General features: G+C 41.3%; 1 protein-coding gene across 1 annotated transcript in view; it reads right to left on the reverse strand.

Annotated features, from left to right (window-relative positions):
- LOC118009093 overlaps positions 1 to 24667 on the reverse strand; it is a 107308-nt gene that overhangs the window by 77387 nt on the left and 5254 nt on the right. Inside the window, 4 exon segments of the mRNA XM_035002916.1 lie at positions 15553 to 15645; positions 17566 to 17648; positions 18677 to 18907; positions 20214 to 20279. Coding sequence (XP_034858807.1) covers positions 15553 to 15645; positions 17566 to 17648; positions 18677 to 18907; positions 20214 to 20279 — 473 coding nt within the window.

Here is a 24667-nt window from a genome sequence, read left to right on the forward strand (position 1 = left end):
CCAGGCTCTGCTAGAGCAAGGTTCTTGCATGTTTTATTCATTAACATATCCCAACTGCCCAGAACAGTGTTGGGCCCAAAATGAGCGACACTGATCTTTGTTGTTGATGCGTTCATACACTTCCAGGCTGACCACATAATCTCCTTGCACACACCAGGTGAGTCCCACTGCACAGCCTTGCCTGGAAACAGTTGTGCTCCCTTCAAGTCCTTGCCCCACTGGTGCCTGGCGAGCTTTGCCCTGCTGCTGCCCCATGTTTTAGTCCCCTCTGTGCTACATTTGCTCTCCTTAGTCCTTATTCCCTAACATATTACCCACTGGTTTTACATATTCCCTGTCCCTTCCACTAGGATGGAAGTTCGCTGAGAGCATAGCTTTTATCTGCCTCTTTCACTGTCCTGGCACCCCAAACAGTGCCTTGCATCGATCTGTGGAAGTACTAACTTAGAAAGCATCCTTTATAGAGTTCTCTGTGATCCATGTCCATACTCATCACTGTGAGTGTGGACTGAAGACAGTTCACACTAGCTGGATGCACCGTGTCTAGCTTGCATGCTGCATCCAGATTCCTCAGGGTGGCCCTCATCCACCCTTGGCTGCTTGGCCTCCAAGCCCCATGCCGTGACCAGCCCCAGCCAATACCACAGCTTCCCTTCTCAGTCCCAGTGCTCCCACTACATGTGACCTCTTTGATTTCTGAGCCTCAGCCAAACTCAGGGACCACCTTGCCCACTCTGGGCTTTGTCTTCCAGTTGAATGAATGTTGGTGTCGAGGACAGTGTCTGTCATAGTTTAGGAACTCCCCCAAACCCATTCATTCCTTCATTCTTCAAATATAAATATATATTAAATATATACCACATGCCCAGCACTCTTCTAGGCCAATGGGATGTAATAGATAAAGTTCTTGCCATCATGGTGCTTATATTCTAATCAGGAGGCAGATAACAAATAAATAACCAAATAAATACATCATATGTCAGGTGATGGCAATTGCTCTGAAGGGCAATAAGGAATTTTGGGTCTGGGGGTAGGGTAGTATGGAGAGTGTGTTTTCATGTGGGGTGGTCAGAGAGGCCTCTCTGAGTGGGTGATATTGGATTAAGCCACATGGATTTCAGGAGGGAAGAATGCTTCAGAAGGAGATAATGAGGAAGGCCCTGAGGCACAAGTGTTTGGGCTCATCAAGGAACAACCAAGAGTCCAGTGGTCTGGAGCAGGTTGAGCAAGCGGGAGCATCAGAGTAGGGATGGAATGGTGTGGAGGAAGCAGAAAGGGAGGAGGATTTCTCCCACAACCAAAAGAAAGCCTCCATAAGCTGGGGAAAGAGTAGGAAAAGGAGAAGAACCATGAGGCAGGGGAGGAAGAGGAGGGTTGAGGGTCCTATAGTGGGTACTCAGGCCCCACTTCCCAGAAGGGCTGCCAGCGGGAGCAGTGGTTCCCCATGAGAGAAATGGTCTTGTGCAGACTCCTGCAGGGTCTTGCATCCAAGACAACCAACCACAGGGCCTGAGGGGCCTTGAGGACACTTCCCACTGATGGGCCCCCCAACTGTGCCACGATGTCGGTGGGGGAACCCCCAAAGTGACTGATATTATGGTGGGTGGTAGGAACTCAAAATAGAACTGAACTCAAGTTTTCAAAAATAAAATAAGTGATGTTTCTTGCACACCCAAAGCTATGGACTGAGATTCACACTTGCTACGTTATTCCAAGTACATCAAAATAAGGGGAAACAAACTGTGGGTGCATCCCCGGCTTATCTTTCACAATCTTTGCTCCTGGGTATCGGCCTATTTTTTTTACATCAAGACTGTTGAAAAAAATGGGAAGAGTTGCCTCGAGTGGAGGTCTCTGCTCGGCTGTTGCTCACCCTGAAGGGAGCCTCTGAGCCTGCCTCGCGGCATGAAATCACTGACTTCTCTAAGAGAGATAGACTCCGGCGGTATTTCTGCCAAAAAAAATCCCAGGAACACATCCATCCTGAGTATCAGAGCCCAGAAATTATTCATATCACTCTGCAGCTCTGGCAAGAGACCAGATTCCTGGAATTCAAGGCATCTGAAGCATTTCATTGTTGCAGTAACAGCAACAGACATGGGCGATAACAATCTAGAAAGATGGAGTTTTCCAAAGAGGGTATCTTTGATTTCTTTTTAAGATGCAAAAAGGTCCAATTTAAGACTGATAATTTCCTTCCTTCTTCAGAAACTTCTCTGGCTAATCACTGGGTATATCTGAGTCTCCATAAAGGAAGCAAAGGTTCTCATCTCCTTTGGGAGTTAGAAGTGACAGAGAGGAGTTTTATCCAACTAGCTGCAGCTGAGAGATTCATGAGAACATTTTGTCACATCTAATAACCTGCAGCTTTCATACGGTGCTTAGGACAGGGCCCCAGACCCAGGGCAAGCTCAGCATATGCCCCTGGAAAGAACAGGGGAGCCAGGAAATTGGAAGTACCCCGCATTGTTGGGACTGGCTCCAGATTTCTTTTCTTTGAACTTTTCTAAATTGCAAAGTATTATGGTAAGTGAGTCTATTTCTGACAAGTCTTGGTATTCTAAATCCTAATGATCTTACCAACTCCATATATTTTTCTGTCTGGAGTACAGTAGGATAAAGCATAGAACAAACCTGGTTTTCCCCTTTAAAATGGAGAAAATCATTGACTCCCAGTTATGAAAGGTGATCCGGGAGATTGATACTGATAACAACTGTCCACAAGGGGCCAACCAGTGCCTTCCTTTAGGTGGCAAAATGTGTCTCTAGTTATGATGCTGGATTCTTCTCCTCTAGACATCAGCCTTCCAGAAATACAGTGGATGGATGAGCAGTGCTCCCAATTCATAACTCAGCTAAGAGAAGAATGCAGGTCATTTTTACTTAGCACGTACTTGACCTGAAGCAAATTGATTATATTAAGGCACTGAAGGGTAGCTGGGATTCTGTCACTTCTGTGAGAAGGTTCATCTGGGGCATCATGGAGATTGCTGTTATGGGACGAACCATGTCTTGAGAGCACCAGCCAAAGTCTTAATGTCATTTTGGAAGAAGACCAGAAAACAATAGTGATGTTCATCACTTTTGTGCCTCGAGGAAGCTGTATAGGGAGTTCAGATCATATGGCAAGCATCAGTGTCCCAAAAGGCCTTGACCTATGGGATAAGAGCCAAATACTATTGAGGTTTGTTCAAGATTGAGCAAAGTGTAATCCAATCTGCCCAGAGTGTGTGGGCCAAGTTGCAAAGAGGAGAGATTGTAGGCCATGGGCCAATTAACTGCACATGTAAGAAACTGGGAGAACTCACACTGGGCAGTGATCACAGAAGTGAGAGGAGAAAACGGACAAGATCTGGCCAGTGATTGCAAGTGGAAGGTGAGGAGGAGAAGAAGTAACCACAGGAAATCCCAAGGTCCCCAGTGTAAGTGATGAAATGAAGCCAGAAGTCAAGACAGAACACATAGGAAGCACTGAAGAATTTGAAGGGAGTGCACTTGTCTTTTGACACTTCAAGTCTGAAAGGCCTATGGGTTATCCTCATGGAAATGAATCTAGCATTTCGAGAGCAGGTGTCAAGTAGTAGATTCTAAATAATGGCCAAACCCAGTAAAGGAAAGAAAATACTTAAAGAGGGAATGTGGTATAAGGAGAAGGCCAAGGGTGGCACCTGAGAGGCTCTCAGCATGTGAGTGGGGTGAGGATGAAGAAGAGAGAAGGAGGAGCAGTTAGAAGAAGCGAACCAGAGACAGGGCACTATTGCAGAGGTCAAGGAGAGAGAAATGGTCTATGTCACAGAGTGTGATATAATAAAGACTCAAAAGAGGGGAAAGATTCACCTCTTAGGAGGTCATTGCATTAGGACCAGTGAGAAATAGTGAGGTTGTGAAGCCTGGTAGTGCTGGTGTCATGGGCACATAGCAGAGGACCAGAGACAGGCTGCTGTGAGTCCCTGAACATGCAGGGCAGGGGGGTACATCCCACTTCAGGCCTTTGCCCTGGCTGTTCCATTATCTGGGCTGCTGTCTTCCAGGTATCCCCTTGGCTTCCTTGGCTCACTGCCTTGCTTCTTTTGGGTCTTTGTTTGAATGTCACCTTCTCACTGAAGCTGTCCCTGACCACCTTGCTTAATACTTCAACTGACAGCCCCTCTAGTCCCATCACTACATACACATATATCCTTGGCATTACCTTTTCTTTTGTCCAAAGCGCTTATCACCTTCTAATAATACTCTATCATTTGTATATTTATATTATTTGTTATTTATTATCAATTCACCCCCCCCCACTTGAATGGATACATCTTTTTTTAAAACATATTTTATTTATTTATTTGAGAGAGAGAGAGTGCAAGTTGGGGGAGGGGCAGAGGCAGAGAATCTCAAGCAGACTCCGTGCCAAGCATGGAGCCCAACACAGGGCTCAACCTCATGACCCTAAGACCACAACCTGAGCCAAAACCAAGAGTTGGATACCCAAACGACTGCACTACCAAGGTGCCCCTTGAATGGATACATCTTAAGGACAGAAAATCTTACTTATTTTGTACACTGAAGTGTTCCCTGTACCCACAATAGTGTCTGGCCCACAGCAGTCCTTCTATAGGATTTGTTGAGTGAATGAATACAGTGGACTGTAAAAAAAGACAGAGGATGATAAGGCCTAGAATAGATATATAAATAAGGTACTATGGAAGCCCAGAATAAGAAATTAATTCTGGTTCAGAAGATTGGTAAAGGCTTTGTGAAGAGTGATATCTGAGTTGTATCCTGGGGATTGGCAGGATATCAGCAGTCGTAAGTGGATACTGAACGGGTGTGTAGGTGAAGAAAACTGTGATGGGGCTCCTAGGTGGGAAATAGTTCATGCATGTAGGAAAAAGAAAGCCACACAGTGGGCTAGAACATGATGTTTAAGAGAAGGGCTGTGGGAGGGTTGGGTATGGGTAGTCAAGGGATCTCCAAAGTCACATGCTCTGGTGTCTGCATGTGCCTACCAGATTTCAAGGTGGAGACATTGAGTAGGTAGTTGGATGTAAGACTCTGGAGTTTGATAGGAAGATCTGCTCCAAAGATACAAATTTGAGCCATTAACATATTGGTGGTTTTGAAAGCCAAGAGACCGAAGATCACCAAAGGGAATGAGTGAAGATAGAGAAAAGGACCAAGGATGGAAGTTAGGGATGCTCCAAGTATAAGAGCTGAGGGAGAAGGATAGGAACCAGCAAAGGAGACTGAAAAGAATTACCAGTAAAATAGGAGAAAAATCAAAAGTATGGTGTCCAGGAAGGCACATGAAGAAAGTATATCAGTGATCAGCTAGATCAAGTATAGCTGATGGGTTATGTCAGATATGCTCAAAAAGATGAATTGAGCTGACTAAAGGATTTTCAATGTGGGTATTATTGGTAACCTTGGTAACAGCTTGGTGGAAGAGGGAGGGAGAAGAAAGCCTGGTCAGAGTAGGTTGATTCTTTTAAGAAGTTCTGCTGCAAAGAAATGGGGTATGAGCTGGCAGTACCAGTGGGACATAGAGCAGGACATTGTTTGCTTACAATGGGAGAAATAACATTTTTATTACTTAATGGGAAGGATCCAGTGGAGAATGAAAAGTTGATGGAAAAAGGAGGGAGATTTGTAGGAGGGATATCTTGAGAAAGAGGACAGACTGTTATTTGAATAGAGAGATTTGCTTTTGATGGAGCATGGAAAGTTTATTTGGATAGCAAGTGAGAAGGCAGAGTATGTGATACAGGTGCTGGTGGGGGATGTGATGGGATAGAAGGTGGTGGAAGTTCTTTCCTAGTTGCTTCAGTTTTTACAGTAAGGTAAGAAACAAAGGTCTTTAGTTGAGATGAGGATAAGGGATGGGCTGATGGGGATTTGAGGAGAGAGGAGAAAGAATGAAATTACAGACTTGGAACAAGGTTGGAGTGAGTGCACTTGGGATGTGTAGATGACTGCCTGGGATCCAAGGGATCACTTGAGCTTCATGGTCATGAATTTAAAGTAAGCTCCATTGGAGTGTGTTTCTCTTCACTATACTCATATCTATCTCCTTCACTTCCTTTAATCTTCATTCCTTACTCATCATTTGACTTCTATAAGGACTGGTGCATACAACAAGCTTAATCAATGTTTGCTATTTGCAACTGAGATCTTCAGTACTTAAGGAAAGTACTTAGAGCAAAGTCTGACAGGCAAAGGCAGGATATCTGAGATTCCCAAGTAGGCTGAGAGGTAAAGCAGGGGGCACTTTTGAGATCCTCTCCTCTGTCCCTCTCCTTTATCCTGGTTCTTCTCTATTATTGTGACAGATAGGATGTTGGAGAGTGGGTGAGGAGGAGAAAATGATCATCTTCCCTAAACTGTGCAAAACCAAAGGACTGCGTTAATTCCTGAGTGGTGAAAGGCTCCATCAACTACCCAGACTTGGAGTGACCTCTCTGCTCAGGTACTCTCAGGCATGCACCCCCAACCAGTAACAAGCCCAGTTTACACGGTCTTCTGAAAAACTGGAGTCATTTTCTTCTCCACCCCATCTGTTGTTTCAGCTTCTGTTGGTTACCTTTAACATTTGTCATATGGATACTATTTATTGAGTACTTATTATATGCCAGTCACTAGTTCAAGGGCTCTGTACTTATTCATTCATTTAATTCTCAAGAGAATTTCAAAAGAAACTCATTTTACAGATGATTATCTTGAGGCACGTGAATTTCTGCAATACTCTATCAGTCTCTCTGAACCCAGTCTAATCCATCCCTCATTTCTCTATGAGTCTCCTTAGACATTGATTTAAAATATGCATTGGGGGTGCCTGGGTGGTTCAGTTGGTTAAGAGTTCGACACTTGATTTTGGCTCAGGTCTTGATCTCAGGGTCATGAGACAGAGTCCCACATTGGGATCAGTGCTCAGTGCAGAGCCTGCTTATCCCTCTCCCTCTGCTCCTCCCCCCTCCCCCCCGCCTTGCTCATTCTTTCTCTCTCTCTCTCAAATAAATAAATAAAATCTTAAAAAACAGAATAAAATAAAATATGCATTGAAGGGATGCCAGCAAAATGGTGGAGTAGGAAGCTCTGGGCCCTCCTTCTCCCATAAACACTCTAGTTCAGCAGCAATCCACAGAAATATTTCCTTTGTGAGAAATCCAGAAAGTAACTGAAAGCCTCCAGCACCCTGGAAGAGTATAAAACAAGCCTCACTGAAGCTGGTAGGGAGGTTTAAGACATCTTCTCACAAGAACCCCTGACAGGCACAGTACCTTATGATCAGGAAGAGTGCCCCCTGCTTGCAGCTTTATCCAAGGGAGGAAAGGGTTGTGTCCAGCATCCCAACTTTTCAGCTCTCAGCTTCCTCCTAGGGAGTCAGAATCCCTGGTTGAGCTGATTAATGGGGATCTTCTTCTATGAAGACAGTCTATAAAGAATGGGAAAGATGCCTGCTTTGTCCAATGAGCAGACACCAACACAAAGAGCCAAGGAAAATAAAAATTTAGGCAAAGATATTCCCAACAAAGGAACAAGATAAATCCCAGAAACCAACGCTAATAAAGTGGGATTATATGATTTATCTGACAGAGAATTCAAAATAGCTATCATAAAGATGCTCACAAGTCAAGAGACCAATGCGAAAATCTAAACAGAGAGACAAAAAATATTTAAAAGTACCAAACAGAAATCATGGAACCAAAGAGAACAAAACTAAACTGAAAAATTTCCTAGAGGTATTTAAAAACAGACTAGCTCAAGCAGAAGAAAAAATCAGCAAACTCAAAGATAGGTCATTGGAAATCAGTCAGGGAAGCAAAAATAAAAAAAAAAATGAAGAAAGCTTAAGGGACTTATGAGATACCATCAAGTGGACCAATATACAAATTATAGGAGTTCCAGAAAGAAAAGAGAGAGAGAGAGAGAGAAAGGAAAAAAAAAAAAGAAAGCTTATTTAAAGAAACAATGGCTAAAAACTTCTCAAATCTAGAGAAGGGAATGGACATCCAGATCCAGGAAATGGAAATTTGTTGATAAAGGTAAATATGTAGACAAATGCAGAATACTGAGTTACTATAATAGTGATGGGTAAATCACTTTTAATTCTACTATGAAAGTAAAAGACAGGGGTGCCTGGGTGGCTCAGTCGGTTAAGCATCTGCCTTTGGCTCAGTTCTTGATCCCAGGGGCCTGGGATCAAGCCCCATGATCAGGCTTTCTGCTCAGTGGGGAGCCTGCTTCTCCCTCTGTCTGCCACTCCCCCTGCTTGTGCTCTCTTCCTCTGTCAAATAAATAAAAAAAAATTTTAAAAAGTATTAAAATAACTATAACTAAAATGTATTAAGTAAAACAAAAAATTGTGACAATAAAAAAGTGTGTATGTAAGGCTATGTTAAAGTGTAGAGATTTTGTATGTAATTGAACTTAAGTTGTTGTCTGCTAAAAAGTAATTGTTATTATTATAAGATATTTTATGTAAGCCCCAAGGTGACCACACACAAAAATTACCTATGGAAGTTACACAAAAGAAAAACAGAAGAGTCAAAGCATATCAATACCAAAAAAAGCAACAAAATACAAAGAAAGACAGCAAGAAGAAAAGACAGGCAAAAGAACTATAAGACTAACAGAAAACAGTAAAATGGCAATAGTAAGCCCTTCCTTGTCAATAATTATTTTAATATAAATGGATTAAACTTCCCCATCAATGAATAAAAAATAATATCCAACTATATGCTGCCTACCAGAAACTCACTCTAGATTTAAGGACACACATAGGCTCAAGTGAAGGACTAGAAAAATATATTCCATGCAAATGGTAAACAAACAAGAGCACGGATGGACATACTATATAAAAAAATAGGCAGTAAGTCAAAAACTGTCACAAGAGACAAAGAAAGACATTACATAATGATAAAACAGTCAATCCACTAGGAAGATGTTGCAATTATAAATATATAGGCACTCAACATTAAAGCACCTAAATGTACAAAACAAATATTGACAGAACTAAAGGGAGAAATAGATAACAATATAATTATAATAAAAAACTTCAATATCTCACTTTCAATAATGGATAGGATATTGAGACAGAAGATCAATAAAGACATACAGGACTTGAATAACACTGTAGACCAAATGAACCTACCAGACATATACAGAACATCTGACACAAGAGCAGCAGAATAATATTCTTAAGCACACATAGATCTTTCTCCAGGATAGATCACATGTTATGTCACAGAACAAGTCTTAACAACTTAAAAAGATTGAAATCGTACAAAGTATCTTTTCTGACCACAATAGAATGAAATTAAAATCAATAGCAGAAGGAAAATTGGGAAATATACAAATATTTGGAAAATAAACAATACATTCTTGAATAACCATCTGGTCAAAAAACAAATCAAAAAAGAAATTAGAAAATACCTCAAGAAAAATGAAAATGAAAATACAACATACCAAAACTAACAGGATGCAGTAAAAGTGGTAGTAAAAAGGACCTTCATAGTGACAAATACCTACATTAAAAAAGAAGAAAGATCTCAAATCAACAACTTAACTTTATACCTCAAGGAGCTAGAAAAAGAAGGAAAACTAAATGCAAAGCTAGCAGAAGGAAGGAAATAAGAAAGACTAGAACAGAAATAAAACAACACTGAGTTGGTTTTTCAAAAAAGATTAACAAAATTTACAAACCTTCAGCTAGATTAACTTAAAAAAAGAGAAAATACTCAAATAACATTAGAAATAGAACATGTGACAAGATGTACAGTTAGTATGGAGTTTGAACCAGTAACCAAAAACCGTCCACAAAGAAAAGCCCAGGACCAGATGATTTCACAGGTGAATTCTACCAAACCTTAAAAAAACAAAGAGACAGAAAGATTTAATACTAATCCTTCTCAAACATTTCCGAAGAAAAGGAAGGGGATAGCACACTTCCAAACTCATTTTATGAGGCCAGCATTACCCAGATATCACAGCCAGACACATACCACCAGAAAAGACAATTACAGGGCAATATCCCTGATGAATGTAGACACAAAAGTCTTCAACAAGATACTAGCAAACCAAATCCAACAGCACATTAAAAGAATCATACACCATGACCAAGTGAGATTTATCCCTGGGATGGAATTATGGTTTAACATATGAAAATCAATTAATGTAATACATCACATTAACAGAATAAAGGATAAAAATTACATGATTGTCTCAATACATGCAGAAGAATCATTTGACAAAATTCAACACCTTTTCGGGGCGCCTGGGTGGCTTAGATGGTTAAGCGTCTGCCTTCGGCTCAGGTCATGATCCCGGGATCCTGGGATCAAGCCCCACATCGGGCTCCTGACTCAGCGGGGAGTCTGCTTCTTCCTCTCCTTCTGCCTCTTCCACTGCTCATGCTCTATCTCTCTGTATCTCTGTGTCTCAAATGAATAGATAAAAATCTTAAAAAAAAAAATTCAACACCTTTTCATGCTAAAAACCCTGAACAAACTAGGAATGGAGAGAAAGTACCTCAATATAATAAAGGCCATATATGAAGAACCTGCTGCTAACATCATACTCAACAGTGAAAAACTAAACAGTTTTCCTCTAAGATCAGGAACAGGGCAAGGATGCCTGCTTTTGCCATTCCTATGCAACACAGTATTGGGAGACATAGCCAGAGCAATTAGGCAAGAAAAAGAAATAAAAGACATCCAAATCAGAGAAGAAGAATTAAAATTGTTCCTGCTTACAAACATAATGATCTTACATATAGTAAGCCCTGCACACTCCATTAAAAAAAAACTATTAGAAATAATAGTCAGTAAAGTTGCAGGATACAAAATCAACATGCAAAATCAGTTGTGTTTCTATACATTAAAATTAGCTATCTGAAAAGGAAATTAAGAAAACAATGCAATTTAAAATACACTGAAAAGAATAAAATACTTAGGAATAAGATTAACTAAGGAGGTGAAAGATTTATATATTGAAAACTGTAGGGGTGCCTGGGTGGCTCAGTCTGCCTTAGGCTCAGGTCATGATCCCAGGGTCCTGGGATCGAGCCCCATATCAGGCTCCCTGCTCCGCGGGAAGCCTCCTTCTCCCTCTCCCACTCCCCATGCTTTGTTCCCTCTCTCGCTGTGTCTCTCTCTGTCAAATAAATAAATAAAATCTTAAAAAAAAAAAAAAAGAAAACTGTAATACATTGATGAAAGAAATTAAACAAGACACAAACAAATGGAAAGATATGTGTTCATGGATTAGAAGACTTAGTACCCAAAGCCATTCAATGCAATCCCTGTCAAAATCCCAATGCCATTTTTTACAAAAATAGAAAAAAAAATTTAAAAATTCATATGGAACCACAAATTACCGAATAAATCTTGATAAAGAACAAAGCTGGAGACATCATACTTCTTAATTTTAAGCTATAATAATTGAAACATTGTGGTACTGGCATGAAGACAGATCTATAGACCAATGGAACAGAATAGAGAGCCCAGAAATGAATCCACACATATATGGTCAACTGATCTTCAAAAAGCGTGCCAAGAATATACAATGGGGAAAGGGTAGTCTCTTCATCCAATGGTGTTGGGAAACCTGGATATCCACATGCAAAATATTTCAATTGAACCCCTATTTTACATCATACACAAATCAACTCAAAATAGATTAAAGACTTACATAAGACCTGAAACTATAAAACTTCTAGAGAAAAGCTTCATGACATTGGTCTTGGCAGTGATTTCATGGATAGCAAAAGCAAAGGCAACAACAGTTTTATGCAAAGTGAAATAAGCCAGTCTCAGAAAGACACTGCATGATTCCACTTATATAAGGTATCTAAAGTAGTCAGATTCACAGAATCAAAGAGTTGGGGAGATGAGAAAATGGGGAGTTGCTAATCAATGGCCAGAGTTCATTTAAGCAAGAGGAATAAAGCCTTAGAGATCTAGCTGTATAACATTGTATCTATAGTCAACGATACTTTACTGAACATTTAAAAATTCGTTAAGAGGTTAGATTTCACGTTAAGTGTTCTTACAACAATAAATAAAATAAATTTAAAAAAATATGTAATCCAAACCTTCTAAAACTGTCATCTCCCAAAGAGTATTTCTAAATCAGGCAAGCAATGTGGTCATTAAAAAAAAAGCTAGATACATGTTTGAGCTAATATATTTCTTGGGGCCAAATTTATAATCTACCAAAATTCTGTTTTGTGAGCTTCATGTGTATTTTATAGAACAGGTTGAATAAAAAATTACCATTATTTGACCATGTTGACCAAAAAATTCAAATATATTGCTGGCTGTAGTATACAATATAATGCTCTATTTCTTATTCTAAGACTGAGTAAAAGTAGACTATTAAATATTTACTAAAATAAAATAAAACCCACATAGAGTTGAGGATGCAAGACAAAGTGCTTAGCAGGGCATAGGTGACTCTTCATTAGCAAATCTATTGTCTGTCTTTCTTGATGTTCTTTTCTTCTCTTTCCGTAAACGTTCTTCATTCCAAAGTATGCTAGTTTCTCCAAAAACTTCAACATCTACTCCTCCCTCTCCCCACCTATACTCATACTGTTGTCATGGATTGGAAGGCCCTTACTGTCCCTGGCCCACTACCTATTTGTCCTCCAGTTCAACGATCACTCCCCTGTGGAGACTTTGCTGTCAGCCACCATCTCTCCTCCAGTCTAATGGGTGGGACCCCTGCCTTCCTACCTCATGCACATCTCTATCCAGCACTTAATTCTCATTCTGTAAAGATTGGTTGGTTGACTTGTCTACTGCCCCCACTGGAGTGCAAACATTATGAGAAAGTATAGATTTATTAAATCTATATTACAGAGCTCATTTCATGGAGAACTAGTATTCAAGATACAAACATGTTTTTTTATACATAACAACTGGAATGTCTCTAATTTGGGAAGTAAAGCCAATCTCTACTTGGTCTTTTACTGACATATTGTTTTAACAATAGAAAAACTTAAGTTTTTCTTCCAAGAAATTTTCTGAGGTAAGTTGATATTATATCCCTGGGTTTTTTTTTCCTTCTTCTTCTGTTGTTGTCAGTTTATGTTTACGGAAGGTGATGTCTTGCCCTAGGTTAGCAGGCAAATTAGCAGTAGGTCAAGCCAGGATTAAAAACTACTTGTTTTTTCCATATTTGTTTAGTCAAAAATTAGCTATTGAATGTCTCCTATGATCCAAAGGTTCTATTAGGCAGATGCATTTATCTTTCATCAAACATATTTCTCTTGCCTGTTTTACTTTTATATCTAAAATTTTTAAGGCTGAAGCATACCTTAGAGTGTGTCTACAGTAGTGTGAAAGCAACAAAACGCAAGTTGTATTATATGTGAAATTGTATATTAAACGTAATGATAGAGTGAGCTCCATACATGGCAATTAGTTTACAATGTGCTCCCACAAATGCACTCAGACACCATGATTAATGCTCCCTGGAGCATTCAGTCCCTGTAACTAGCTCTCATTGTACTTACCAGAACACTACTCTCCCAGGATATTATGATAAATACCATGTTGGTTCTAATATTGCTCTAAGTGATTAGGTCTGGGTGTGAGGGGGTGGTGAGATGAAATAGAGATAAAATGCAAAGTTTATGTTATGGTTGCTTAGCAAGAAATCAGTAAGGAATCAAGCCAGCAGCTCTTAAGTGAGGTTTTAGGGTGACACAGGGTCATCTCCCTCCAATACACCCCCAGGCCCTGTCTGTGGGAGTTATAATGGTCTACAAGTGCTGTTTCACATTGGTTTTCTGTTGGGTGTGTCTGGAAGCTAAACATCAGAAGATGAAAGAAAGAAAGAGAAAACTAGTCTCCACATCATAGGAGCGGAGAAGTATCTGAAACCTCACCCCTACTCTCCTGGGATAGGCCTTCAACAGAGGAGGGGCTCTCAAACAATGACATCATCAACAGACAACCCCATTAGTTGATGGCACTGGTGTGTAGCCAATACCACTGACTCCATCCCAGATGAACACCTCAGCAAGAAACAGATAACATGATTAGAGAGCACGACCCATGTCAGTAAATATTCACTGTTGTGGACTGCATGTTTGTGTCCCCCAGAATTCATATGTTGAAGCCCTAATTCCCAGTGTGATGGTATTTGGGGACGGGGCCTTTGGGAGGTAATTAGGGTAGATGAAGTTGTGAAAGTAAGATTCTTATGATAGGATTAGTGTTCTTATAAGAAGAGACACCAGATAGTACTCTCACTCTTTCTCTCTCTCTCCATGTATACATATCATGGGAAGGTCATGTGAGGACACAGTGAGAAGGTGACTATCTGTGAGCCAGGAAGAAAGCTCTTACCAGAAATAGAACAGGCCCACTCCTTGATCTTGGACTTCCATCCTCTAGAACTATAAGAAAATTAGGTTCTGTTGCCTAAGCCACACAGTCTAAAATATTTCGTTACGGTAGCCCAAGCAGACTAACACACTCACGTCCACCAGACTGTACTCCTCTTGAGACTAGGTGTCCTGTGTGTTCAATTCCTGAATCCCTAGCCCATAGCAAAGGACTCCCTTCACACACACACACACACACACACACACAGAGAGAGAGAGAGAGAGAGAGAGAAGAAAAAGGAAGAATAGGGAGGGAAAGGCAAAATAAAACTCATGTAAGAGTTTTCTGACTTGCTCATTCAACAAACATTTCTTGAGAGCCTGCTATGAACCTGCCAGTCGGTGTGTAGGTGTCGGAGAACACACAGCAAAGACTAAGGCACCAGTGCTGCCTGTGAGTTACTCAGGAACTGTGCCTCGTGACATGCAGGACACCAGTGCCAAAGGTTGGGGAGGCCTCTAGGAGATGTTGGCTTTTGGATATGGAGGAGATTCAGGGGAATCCAGGGAGGTTTGGGCCATGAAGAATGGTAAGATTTCAGCAGGAACCACCTACTCTGTGAGACTGTGATAGCCCCTAAGAATCTTGTCTCATTCATGCATATGTCCCACATCCAACAATGAGGGTGCTTAGTAGGGTCTCAAGAAACATGGTGGGATGGATGGTTGGGGAAGGGGGCAGCACCAGGAGCACCATAGTGGTGACAATGCCTGGCCCAAGTTGAGAGTCTCTGCTTAGCTCTGTTGGTGCTTGGGAGGCCTGAAGACTCAGAGGGGCTGAAGCTGAAAAGGCAGGGGGGGTTAGATGTTCTCTGAAGGTGTGGATATTTTTGGAGAGGGAACTGGCAACCATTACAAAGCAGAGTAACATGGTCAAAGTCGAGTTTTAAGAAAATTAATCCAGTCACATTTAAAACAGATGAATTCATAATTACATGTCTCTAATAATCATTTCACCTCTCTGGGCTTCCCTTTCCCGATTTGATGCAGGAAGTTCCCTCCTTTCTGGGTAGTACTATGATGTGAGACATGGTCACGACAGGCTGCATGGAAGCCCTGACATTTACTGATTGAACAGGATTGAATGGAACTGCCCAAGGGGAGAGGAGAGAAGGTCCCAGTGGCCAGGAGAGAGCGCCCCCGTGAGGCCTGCCTGGCCCTGGAGATGCTCTTACCAGTAGTCCAGTTTCAGAGCAACAGCTACCGGGCCACCAATCTGACAGTAAGGCTCCAGGGTGGAGAATTCATACAGCTGGATTTCACGGTTTCTGTTCAAAGATCAAGCACCGTTGGAGTAAACTTAAATATCCCACTTCACTTTTGTAGAACAGTTTTTATATTTCATGGATTCCACAAAGCAGAGACACCTGGCCAGTGAAACACCTACCCTACTGAGCAACCCCTCTGGCAGAACATGAGATCTCCCTCCCCTGTCCCACCATCTGGGGACATCTCTTCTGCCTGGTTCTAAACCACACTGGCTTATCCTTCTCCATCAGGAGGCTGGCACAGCTTTCAACAATATGAGCTCTGGATGCCAGTAGTTGGGGCGTCAGATCCCAGCTTACCACTTAGTCCCCTCATCTGTGAAATGGGGATCTCCTGTCTTTCAGGAGAGTTACGAGGATTGAACAAAAGGATGTGTGAGAAAGTGATTAGTTTCTTGGGACTTGCTAAGGGCTCACAAATGTGAGCTGTTGTTTATTGCAGATACTAAAGATGGTTAGATCTACAAAGTGCAGGGCCGAGGCCTCTTTTTAGAAACAAAGGGGTTAACTCAGTGCTCCCCTAATTTCCCACCTTTCCAACTTGCACTCTTGACCCCTTCCCTCCTGTGTTAGCTTGTCTACCTTGGAGCTGATTAAGAGAAGAGCAAGTTTGTGGCTGTAAGAAACACAATTTACTGCTTGACCTGTTGGTATAGAATGAACAGAGGTCACTCTCTAAATTCCAAAGTCTTGCCTTTCCCTCAGTGTAAAATGTCTTTTTTCCATCACCTTTTCACCTGCCATGCAACTCTAGTGGTTCCTGCCTCCAGGTGCCATAAGCCTTGCCTCACCTTCTGATTTGTCAGCTCAGAGAGTCTCTAGCAGGTTACTGAGCAATCTCTGAACTGCTGTGTGTGCAAAAGACATGATAATTAAATTATTGGGCATGGCTTTTAAACCAAACTGGGCTGAATGTATACACTCAGGCTTGTTGCTTTTTAGTAGTTAATATTAATTATATTAATATATCTTACTCTATAAACAAATATATTTTAATTATTAGATTTATCATTAAACTTGATTGTATTTAATAGCTTCGATTATCTGAGGTTGGGTTAACTGTTGGTTCATTAAAGTGGTTGAAGACTAAGGAACTAGGGGCCTCTGGAGGAGAGCAGGTGGAGAAGAGAGACCCCTAGCTTGGGGGGAGTCAGGGGATTCCCTGTAGGCAGGGCTGTGGGAATCCCCTTCAAGCTCCACCCCTTCCTTTAGCCATGCCCCCAGAGCCCTGTGTTTAGCAGCTTGACTCCTCAGTCCCCCAGCCCTGGATCACAGTTCACACCCCTACCCCCACATCCCCTCCCTTGTGTTGAACTTTTTGCTTTACCCTTGATCTGAAATTTTCCAAATTTCCTTCCCACCAAGCCACACTCCCTTCGCTGTGGCCCATTACTGAGGTTAACCAAGCAACCCAGGATGGTGCCTGTTCATTTTTCTTGTGTTGACATGATCAAAACCCTCAGGATCTTCCTTCCCAGCCTCAGATCCATTCTTCTGAGGTTCTTCAGCTATAAGCATTATCTTTTTACTGTAGATTTTTTTTTTAATCAGTCCAAAGCACTATGGATTGAATTTTGGTGGATAATAAAATAGGCATATTATTTTGAATCTGAAATAAAATGTGCTAAAAGGTCACAAGACTGATTTTTTTCCCCATTGGCCCATACTTTCACTCTGGAAGTATTCCAAGAGAGGGCCTCTGTCGGTGTTGGAGGCAATGACATCATTGCAAGGGGCCAAAAAGACCCTAACTTTGTAAAGTAGCTTTGACTGATATTATGAGTTCTAGCATGTTTTAAAAGGGGCTTCATGACTTTTAAATACCACAGATGTGTATGTGTCTGGGTAAACTGACACATGGAAATGAATTTCATAACACAAGGATTGTTTACTTCCAACTGAAGAGCTGCAGGCACTCACCCAGTCCCTATGATCAGTTTGTTGTACTGTGGCATGCTGATGACATCTGTCACCCACCTGGGCTTCCGACTCATGGACTCGTCCTAATGTGCTGAAGAGTGCAAATAAATAAGAATATCCCTTTTTAATGATAAGACAGTTTGACAATAAACATCTTTAAGATTAGAGTTTTTTTAAAAATTGATATTCTCCTGGGCGCCTGGGTGGCTCAGTTGGTTAAGCGACTGCCTTCGGCTCAGGTCATGATCCTGGAGTCCCTGGATCGAGTCCCGCATCGGGCTCCCTGCTCGGCAGGGAGTCTGCTTCGTCCTCTGACCCTATCCCCTCTCATGTGTTCTCTCTCTCTCATTCTCTCTCTCTCAAATAAATAAATAAAATCTTTTTTAAAAAAATAAATAAATAAAAAATAAAAATTGATGCTCTCCTTCAAGTATAAAGAACTTGCTAGATTCAAAGAGCCACCTTTATTCCCTCGCTCTAAGGAGGGCTTATTTGGCAGCCTGAGGGGTCTAGGATAGCTGTAACTTCTAGTGTAGATGATAAGTTTCCAGAGGGCCGAGATGGGTTTCTATTTTCCCAGTACCCAGCAGAGAGCCTAGGCTATGTCAGGGGCTCAACTATTGTTGAATGAGATAATAAAAAAAGAAATGACTCTAAAGACAGGATATATTCTGGAACAGGTCAGGCATTTTTATTCCTATCCTAAGTCTACTTCCCAAATGCTTTTTGCCTTCTGAATTTCTGATTCTGTGATTCAATAAGAAGACAAACCCTAGCATAGCTGCCTAAACTGAAATAATCATCAACAGGAAAAAAAAACAATGGGAAATTCTTTTCCGTTTGTGATTCATTAAGACATATGATAAATTACATGATGGAGTCATGTGTAATTCATTACTCCATCTGATTTTAGAAGCAAAATGAAGCATTATCTTGTACTACATATAGAGATCATATTTGATTTGCATTCTATAGACTAGCAAAAGCCAACATGAATATGTTACATTCAAGGACACAATTTCTGTAATCATACCACTTGAAGAGCAGTTTAAAATAGCAAATAAAATCAAACCGGAGCACTCAGCATCCTTATCAAATGAAAATCACATACAAAAACTCTCTTTCTTCTTTTCAACTTCAGCTGCAGGGACCAGAAATAAATCACTCCATCTTCTCTGATCATGATTAAGGTGTCATCAGGCATAGAGAGAATGTGCAGCACGGGACCCCCATATGACAGCCCCTGCAGCACAGCAGGCAGCTGGAAGGAAACCTCTTTCTGTCGGGCCAAAGCATCCGCTTGTTCTGAATACTCTACCTGTAGATGCGTGCAGAAGCCATCCTGGAGGATAAAGGAAAATTCATTAAACATCTACTGTATTCCTTTCTTTCAAAACTTCTCTTTACCATCAGAGTATGGGTAATTCCTTCCCTGGACATGACATAATTATTAGTACTCACTAGTTCATCAGCATGCCAAAAACGCAAGGGTAATGACTGGGATGTGTCTGTTCAGTTGAGGCTGGAAGTCTGTTACCCAGCTTGGGCTCCCTTCCCCACCCCCAGTGTCTCTCTCTCTAAAGATGACGGCGGTGATGAGGAGGAGGAGGAGGAGGAGGATAGTGGTGGTAGTTTTGATTGACAGTATACCATGTTCTATGCAACATAGACCTTCCTTTTAATTCTCATGAAAACTGTATGAGATAGAGACTATTGTTCTTCCCTTTTACAAATTTGGAAAGGTTAAATAGCTTGCCTAAGATCAAACAGCTAGTCAGTGGCTGACCAGAGACTGAAGTCCTTATCGGTCAGACTTCACAGTTCCCACCCACCAGTATATGCCTCATTTAGGATCTCAGCTGTACAACTAGGGAAAAGAAGTCTGCAGTCAGAGGGAAGGGGTGGGGATACTGTAGGGCCTGGGGACATTTCTTTTCTCTCCACTTCCCCCAAAGCCCCACTTCATTAGAGCCTCCCTTCTCTTCTCTGGAATCCTGACTTCCTATTCAAGTCAGATGATAATGTAAACACTTGCATTTGATTTGGTTGGGGAATTGGCCCAAGGTCTGAATAGAGGTATCTTACTGCTCAAGTTGTCATTTTAGAACTTAATTCATCCTGAAACAATAGAAGGGCACTGACAGACACAATGGCAGAGAATGTTTAAAGCAGATGTCTCAGCTTCTTATTATCACAGTACTCAAATTCGGTAATATTAATAATGATGATGATGATGGTATTTGTTGAGAATTCACTTTGTGACTCTCCTTGTTCTAAATACTTTACATGTGTTAACTGATCTGATTATCATCAGGTGTTTTTTTTTGCTCGTAGAATTTCTTGCTCACTGGTGTTTCATGTTTGCTTTGGGGTAAGGTGACAAATGTATCCTTTATTCCCTAGTTTTAGGAAACCCTTCTTAGAACTTGACTTAGCTACTGAAATCCCTAGTTAAACTATTCCAAGTATAATTTGACATTACAAAATTTGAAAATTGTGAACATGCATATCCCTTTGGTTCAGTTTCAAGTTGACAAAAGCACTGAGGGGCATAGCATACTCCAGAAAGGAACAGGCTCAGAACTAACATTTTATGTGTTTTCCTTACTAATCTCAAAATTTGATTTAGAAAACATAACCCAACTTACCCATTGAATTCTGCCCACTGATTCATAGTCTATTTTCATGAAAAGTTGTTCTATTTGTTCAATATTCTGGAAAGGAAAAAAGTAAATCTATTTATAGACTGCACAGGAGTAAACTCTTCACCAAGTTGTTGTGGGAGAGGATGCAGAAGGAGGGGAAATCTTAATTTTTCCAATTTATGAATTTTATATTAAAATGCATAATACTCAAAGATCTCTGGAATGCCTGCTCCAAAACATTACTAGGACTGTTAGTTGGAGGTCAGTGTGCTGACCCCAAAACTCTTCCCCCCATGAGAGACTGGGGATCGTAGAACTTATATTTTTGAAATGAAGCCCTAATTAGCATGAAGAGCTTTGTGTCTCTCAGTCCCTGTGCTCCCAGGAGATCCCACTCCACCCTGGTCAATTCCAGCTAAAAGATTGGACTGTGTTTAGGGACCCCACTTTAGATAACAGCAAAACAAAAAGTTCCAAGGACAATAGTTGGGTGGTAAGGGTGTGCCCTTAGGTGTATCCCAAAAGAAGAGGACATGCAAGTCATGAAAATTATTTTTGAGTATTAGAAAGATTATTTTATGAGAGGGAGAGTAGATTACTTCTGTGTGGTAGTAGTAAGCAGATTATAAAATGGACCAAATAATCCCTACTTCTTGGTATTCATGGCCTATGTAATCCCCTCTCCTTGAGTAGCTTGCTTATAGCCAATAGAATACCTAATGTAGAGGGTAATGCCATTTCCTTGATTAGATCCTAACTTTGGCCTAACTAACAGACTCTCTCCTTGGTTGGCTTTGATGAGACCAGCTACCCTGTTGTGAGCTGCCCTACAGAGAGGCCCACATGGCAAGGAACTGAGGGCAGCCTCTGGCCAACAGCCAGCAAAGAACTGAATCATGGCAACAACCCTATGTGCTTGGAAGTGGATCCTTCCCCAGTCAAGCTTTCAGATAAGACCCAAGCCATTGTTACCACCTTGTTGCAGCCTCATGAGACACCCTGAAGCAGAGAACCTAGCTAAGTCATGATTGGATTCCTAACTTCTAAAAACTGTGAGATAATAAATATGTATTTGTTTTAAGATACTATGTTTGTGGTAATTTGTTATGGTGGCTCAAAAGAATAGAAATTGAGCTAATGGGTAGAATGTCAATAAAAACCAATTTCAGCTCATAAAGGGGAGAAAAGTTTCTAAGGTCAGAGCTCTCTAGCCTTGAAATGAGTTGCCTTGCATGGCATTATGTTTTCTTTAGTTGAGGGTATTCAAGCATATGCTGACTCATGGCTTAGCAGAGAAGAAAATTTGAGTATTGAAGGGGCTATATACTAAGTGACCTCTAAGGTCCTTTCAAACTCCAAGATTCTGTAATTTCAGGAATGTATGTAGAAAGTACCTTCAACAGAAATAGTAAGGTTATATGTCTATTTGGGAGAGCGAGATGTTGGCTTTTCTCTTATAAGTCCCATGAGTGTTTGCCATTGTGTAGTAATAGCAGTAAAAGGGAGAAAATAAGATGAGGCCTGATGTTCAAGACACCAAGGCTTTGCCTCTTGGTGAATCAACACTCAGTGTCAGTGTAGAGTTTGTAAGGAAAGGCCCTGGCTGTAGACTTCAGCTCAGCCCTACTTCCCTCTAAGTCATGCTCAGATGGAGACATATCATACTCCTGAGGGAGGCTGACAGTGCAGACTTCACCATGGCAACTAGACAATACCATGCACATAATATCTAACAAAGGTTTTTGAAATGAATGTCCAAACAAACCAAAACACCCAGAGAGATGACCTCAAGAAGAGTGTAGGGCCACAGATGGAATGGAAACAGGAAAACTCAGGATGAAAGCAATCACTGCCTGAGCTTAGGATGCCCACTCAGACCACCTTGTCACCGCAAAGCAGAGCGTGGGAGAGCTTTGGGTAGGCCTGGGCATCTTGGAGCTCCAGACAAGGTACACCAGACAAGGGTCATGCAGTGTCACAAGCCATGGCAAGAGTTGGCCTTCAGGCAGGGCATGTGCCATCAGATGGTCTCTTTTTGGGGGTGGGGGGCATGCATCTATGCATAAACAGGCTCTGCCCAAGGTACTGCTTTCTCAGCGTGATTATGTGGGATTCTGAGGAACATTGGACTACTTCCTCCACACATTGATTCATTCATGGAAGAAACACAAGTTGAGCACCAATGGTATGCCAAGTCCTGTGCCAGATGTTGAGGCCTCAGAGCTGGAAGATATGTTACTTGCCCTCGCAGCATTCCCTGTATAGGGGTCACAAACAAGCAAACAGTGTAATGCAAAATGATTAGTTCTATGCTACAGGTAACTACAGACCACTATCAAGTTGAAAGGAGAAGCATCTATTGACTTCTAGGAAAGTTAAGATAGACCCCTTCGAGTCCACAATGGCTGCACTGCCTTAACATCATTCATTCATTCAACATTTATTGGGCACCTGCATGTGCCACACATGGTGCTAGATTCTGGGAATATAAAAAAAAGAATCAGAATTCAGAGACAGTCATTACTTAAGCCAAAAAAGGGGAGGAGAGCATTCTAGGCAAAGGGAACTGTGCATGCAAAGGTACAGAAATAAGAAAATAGGGCATTGCCTTCTCTTCTCCCCGCCAAAACCAAGGGCTTAGTGGACTTGGGGACTAAGACTCCTGTTCCTATAGATGCCACCTCTGTCTAAAATGCTCACCCTATACATTGTGCTCTTCCTAAATGTTATTCTTTAGTGCCCCCTCCCCTTTTTGGCATTGAATTGTGACTAAGTCAACATTTCCTAGAAAGAACAAAGGAGATACTTCCTGGTTTTTAGCCAGTACTAGAATATGAAACCCCAGAATAATGGAGAAGACATGGGGTTGTTAGTTGTTCCTCTTAGCTATTCTTCCTTACTAAAAAACATACACCTTTTAACTGGATACAGGCCTCCTCAGAAAAAAGACCACATTTACCTGCCAACTTTTGCAGCTAAATATGACACATGATTAATTTCTGACTAAAAAAGTTAAAAATGTCACAGGCAGCTCCTGGGAATTGTCTTAAAGGGAAAGAGTAGAGCTCTCTTTGCCCCTTCTCCCTTCCTGCTGCCTGGGATAAGAGTATGTTGGCTAGAGTCTGAGCAGCCATCCTGAGCCATGAAGAGGAGTCCACATGCTGAAGGTGGGAGAGAAGCAAAGCAGGATAAGTCTTCCTGATGATTTCATGAAGCCCTTTGACCATCTGACTTTTTGCATGACAGAGAGAGAAAATCTTTATCTTTCTTCAGTCTTGGTGGCTTAGCATTTTCTGTCACTCTGTAGATGAACATAATCTTTTTTTTTTTTTAAGATTTTATTTATTTATTTGAGACAGAGAGAATGAGAGAGACAGAGAGCACATGAGAGTGGGGAGGGCCAGAGGGAGAAGCAGGCTCCCCGCCGAGCAGGGAGCCCGATGCGGAACTCGATCCCGGGACCCCAGGATCATGACCTGAGCTGAAGGCAGTCGTTCAACCAACTGAGCCACCCAGGCGCCCTGTAGATGAACATAATCTTAACTGACATATTGTGCATTAGTTGCAGACCAGAGTTTGAATCCCAAATGCTTTCCTTAGTAGGGACTTCAGGCAAGTTATTCAGATTCTCTAAACCTCTGTCTTTCCAGTTACAAAATAAGAATAATAATGCCTTCTGAATGATGTTATTATGATATTCTGGAGACTAATGAAATGAAATATGAAAAGACCCTAAGACAGTGTGGTCACATAGTCAAAAATCAATTAATTATTTGATAAATAAGCAAAGAAAGACATGGCTTCATGGATCCTCAGTGATATACTATATAAAATTAAGCTTAGTACAAATGGTCCCAAATAATCTGATCTTTGTCCCACATTCCTTTGCACACATTCCCCTAGATGTATGTAACAGGCATCATGCTGGTCCTTGCCTTTGTGCCTCTGGGAATGCTGTTTCCTCTTCTTGAAGGCCTTGCCTGTCTGTCCCTCCTTTATGGAGCAATTCCCTTCATTCCTCAAAACTCAGCCCAAGATTTATCTCCTTCAGGCCTGACTCAATGGTGTGGTTGACATGCCCCCATGGCACCCACGCTTAATTCTAGAGTGGCTCTAGGCCCTATCTTGACTGACTGTGTGCCACAGGGGCTAAAATAAAGCCCCTTAGTAAATATTTACTAAGTGAATATTGCCCCAGTAAAGATTTGTTGAATGAATGAATGAATGAATGAATGAGAGGATAAGGGAATGAGTGGCTGACTAGGTGGGCAGGCATTCTAAAAATATAGATAATTAGAGTGCTTTGGTTAAAAAGATCTAGAATGTTGGCAAAACACCCAAGGATTTATCCATTTAAGACACTCCTATCTCTTCCCCCAACAGAAGTTCTTTGTATAGTATTGCACAAATAGAGGGGAGACTGTTTAAAAATAAGTTCCATTTAATGATCACTTCTC

This window comes from Mirounga leonina, unplaced genomic scaffold (genome assembly GCF_011800145.1).
Source record: "Mirounga leonina isolate KUSES-001 unplaced genomic scaffold, KU_Mleo_1.0 Mir_127, whole genome shotgun sequence".
NCBI classification, from domain to species: Eukaryota; Metazoa; Chordata; class Mammalia; order Carnivora; family Phocidae; genus Mirounga; species Mirounga leonina.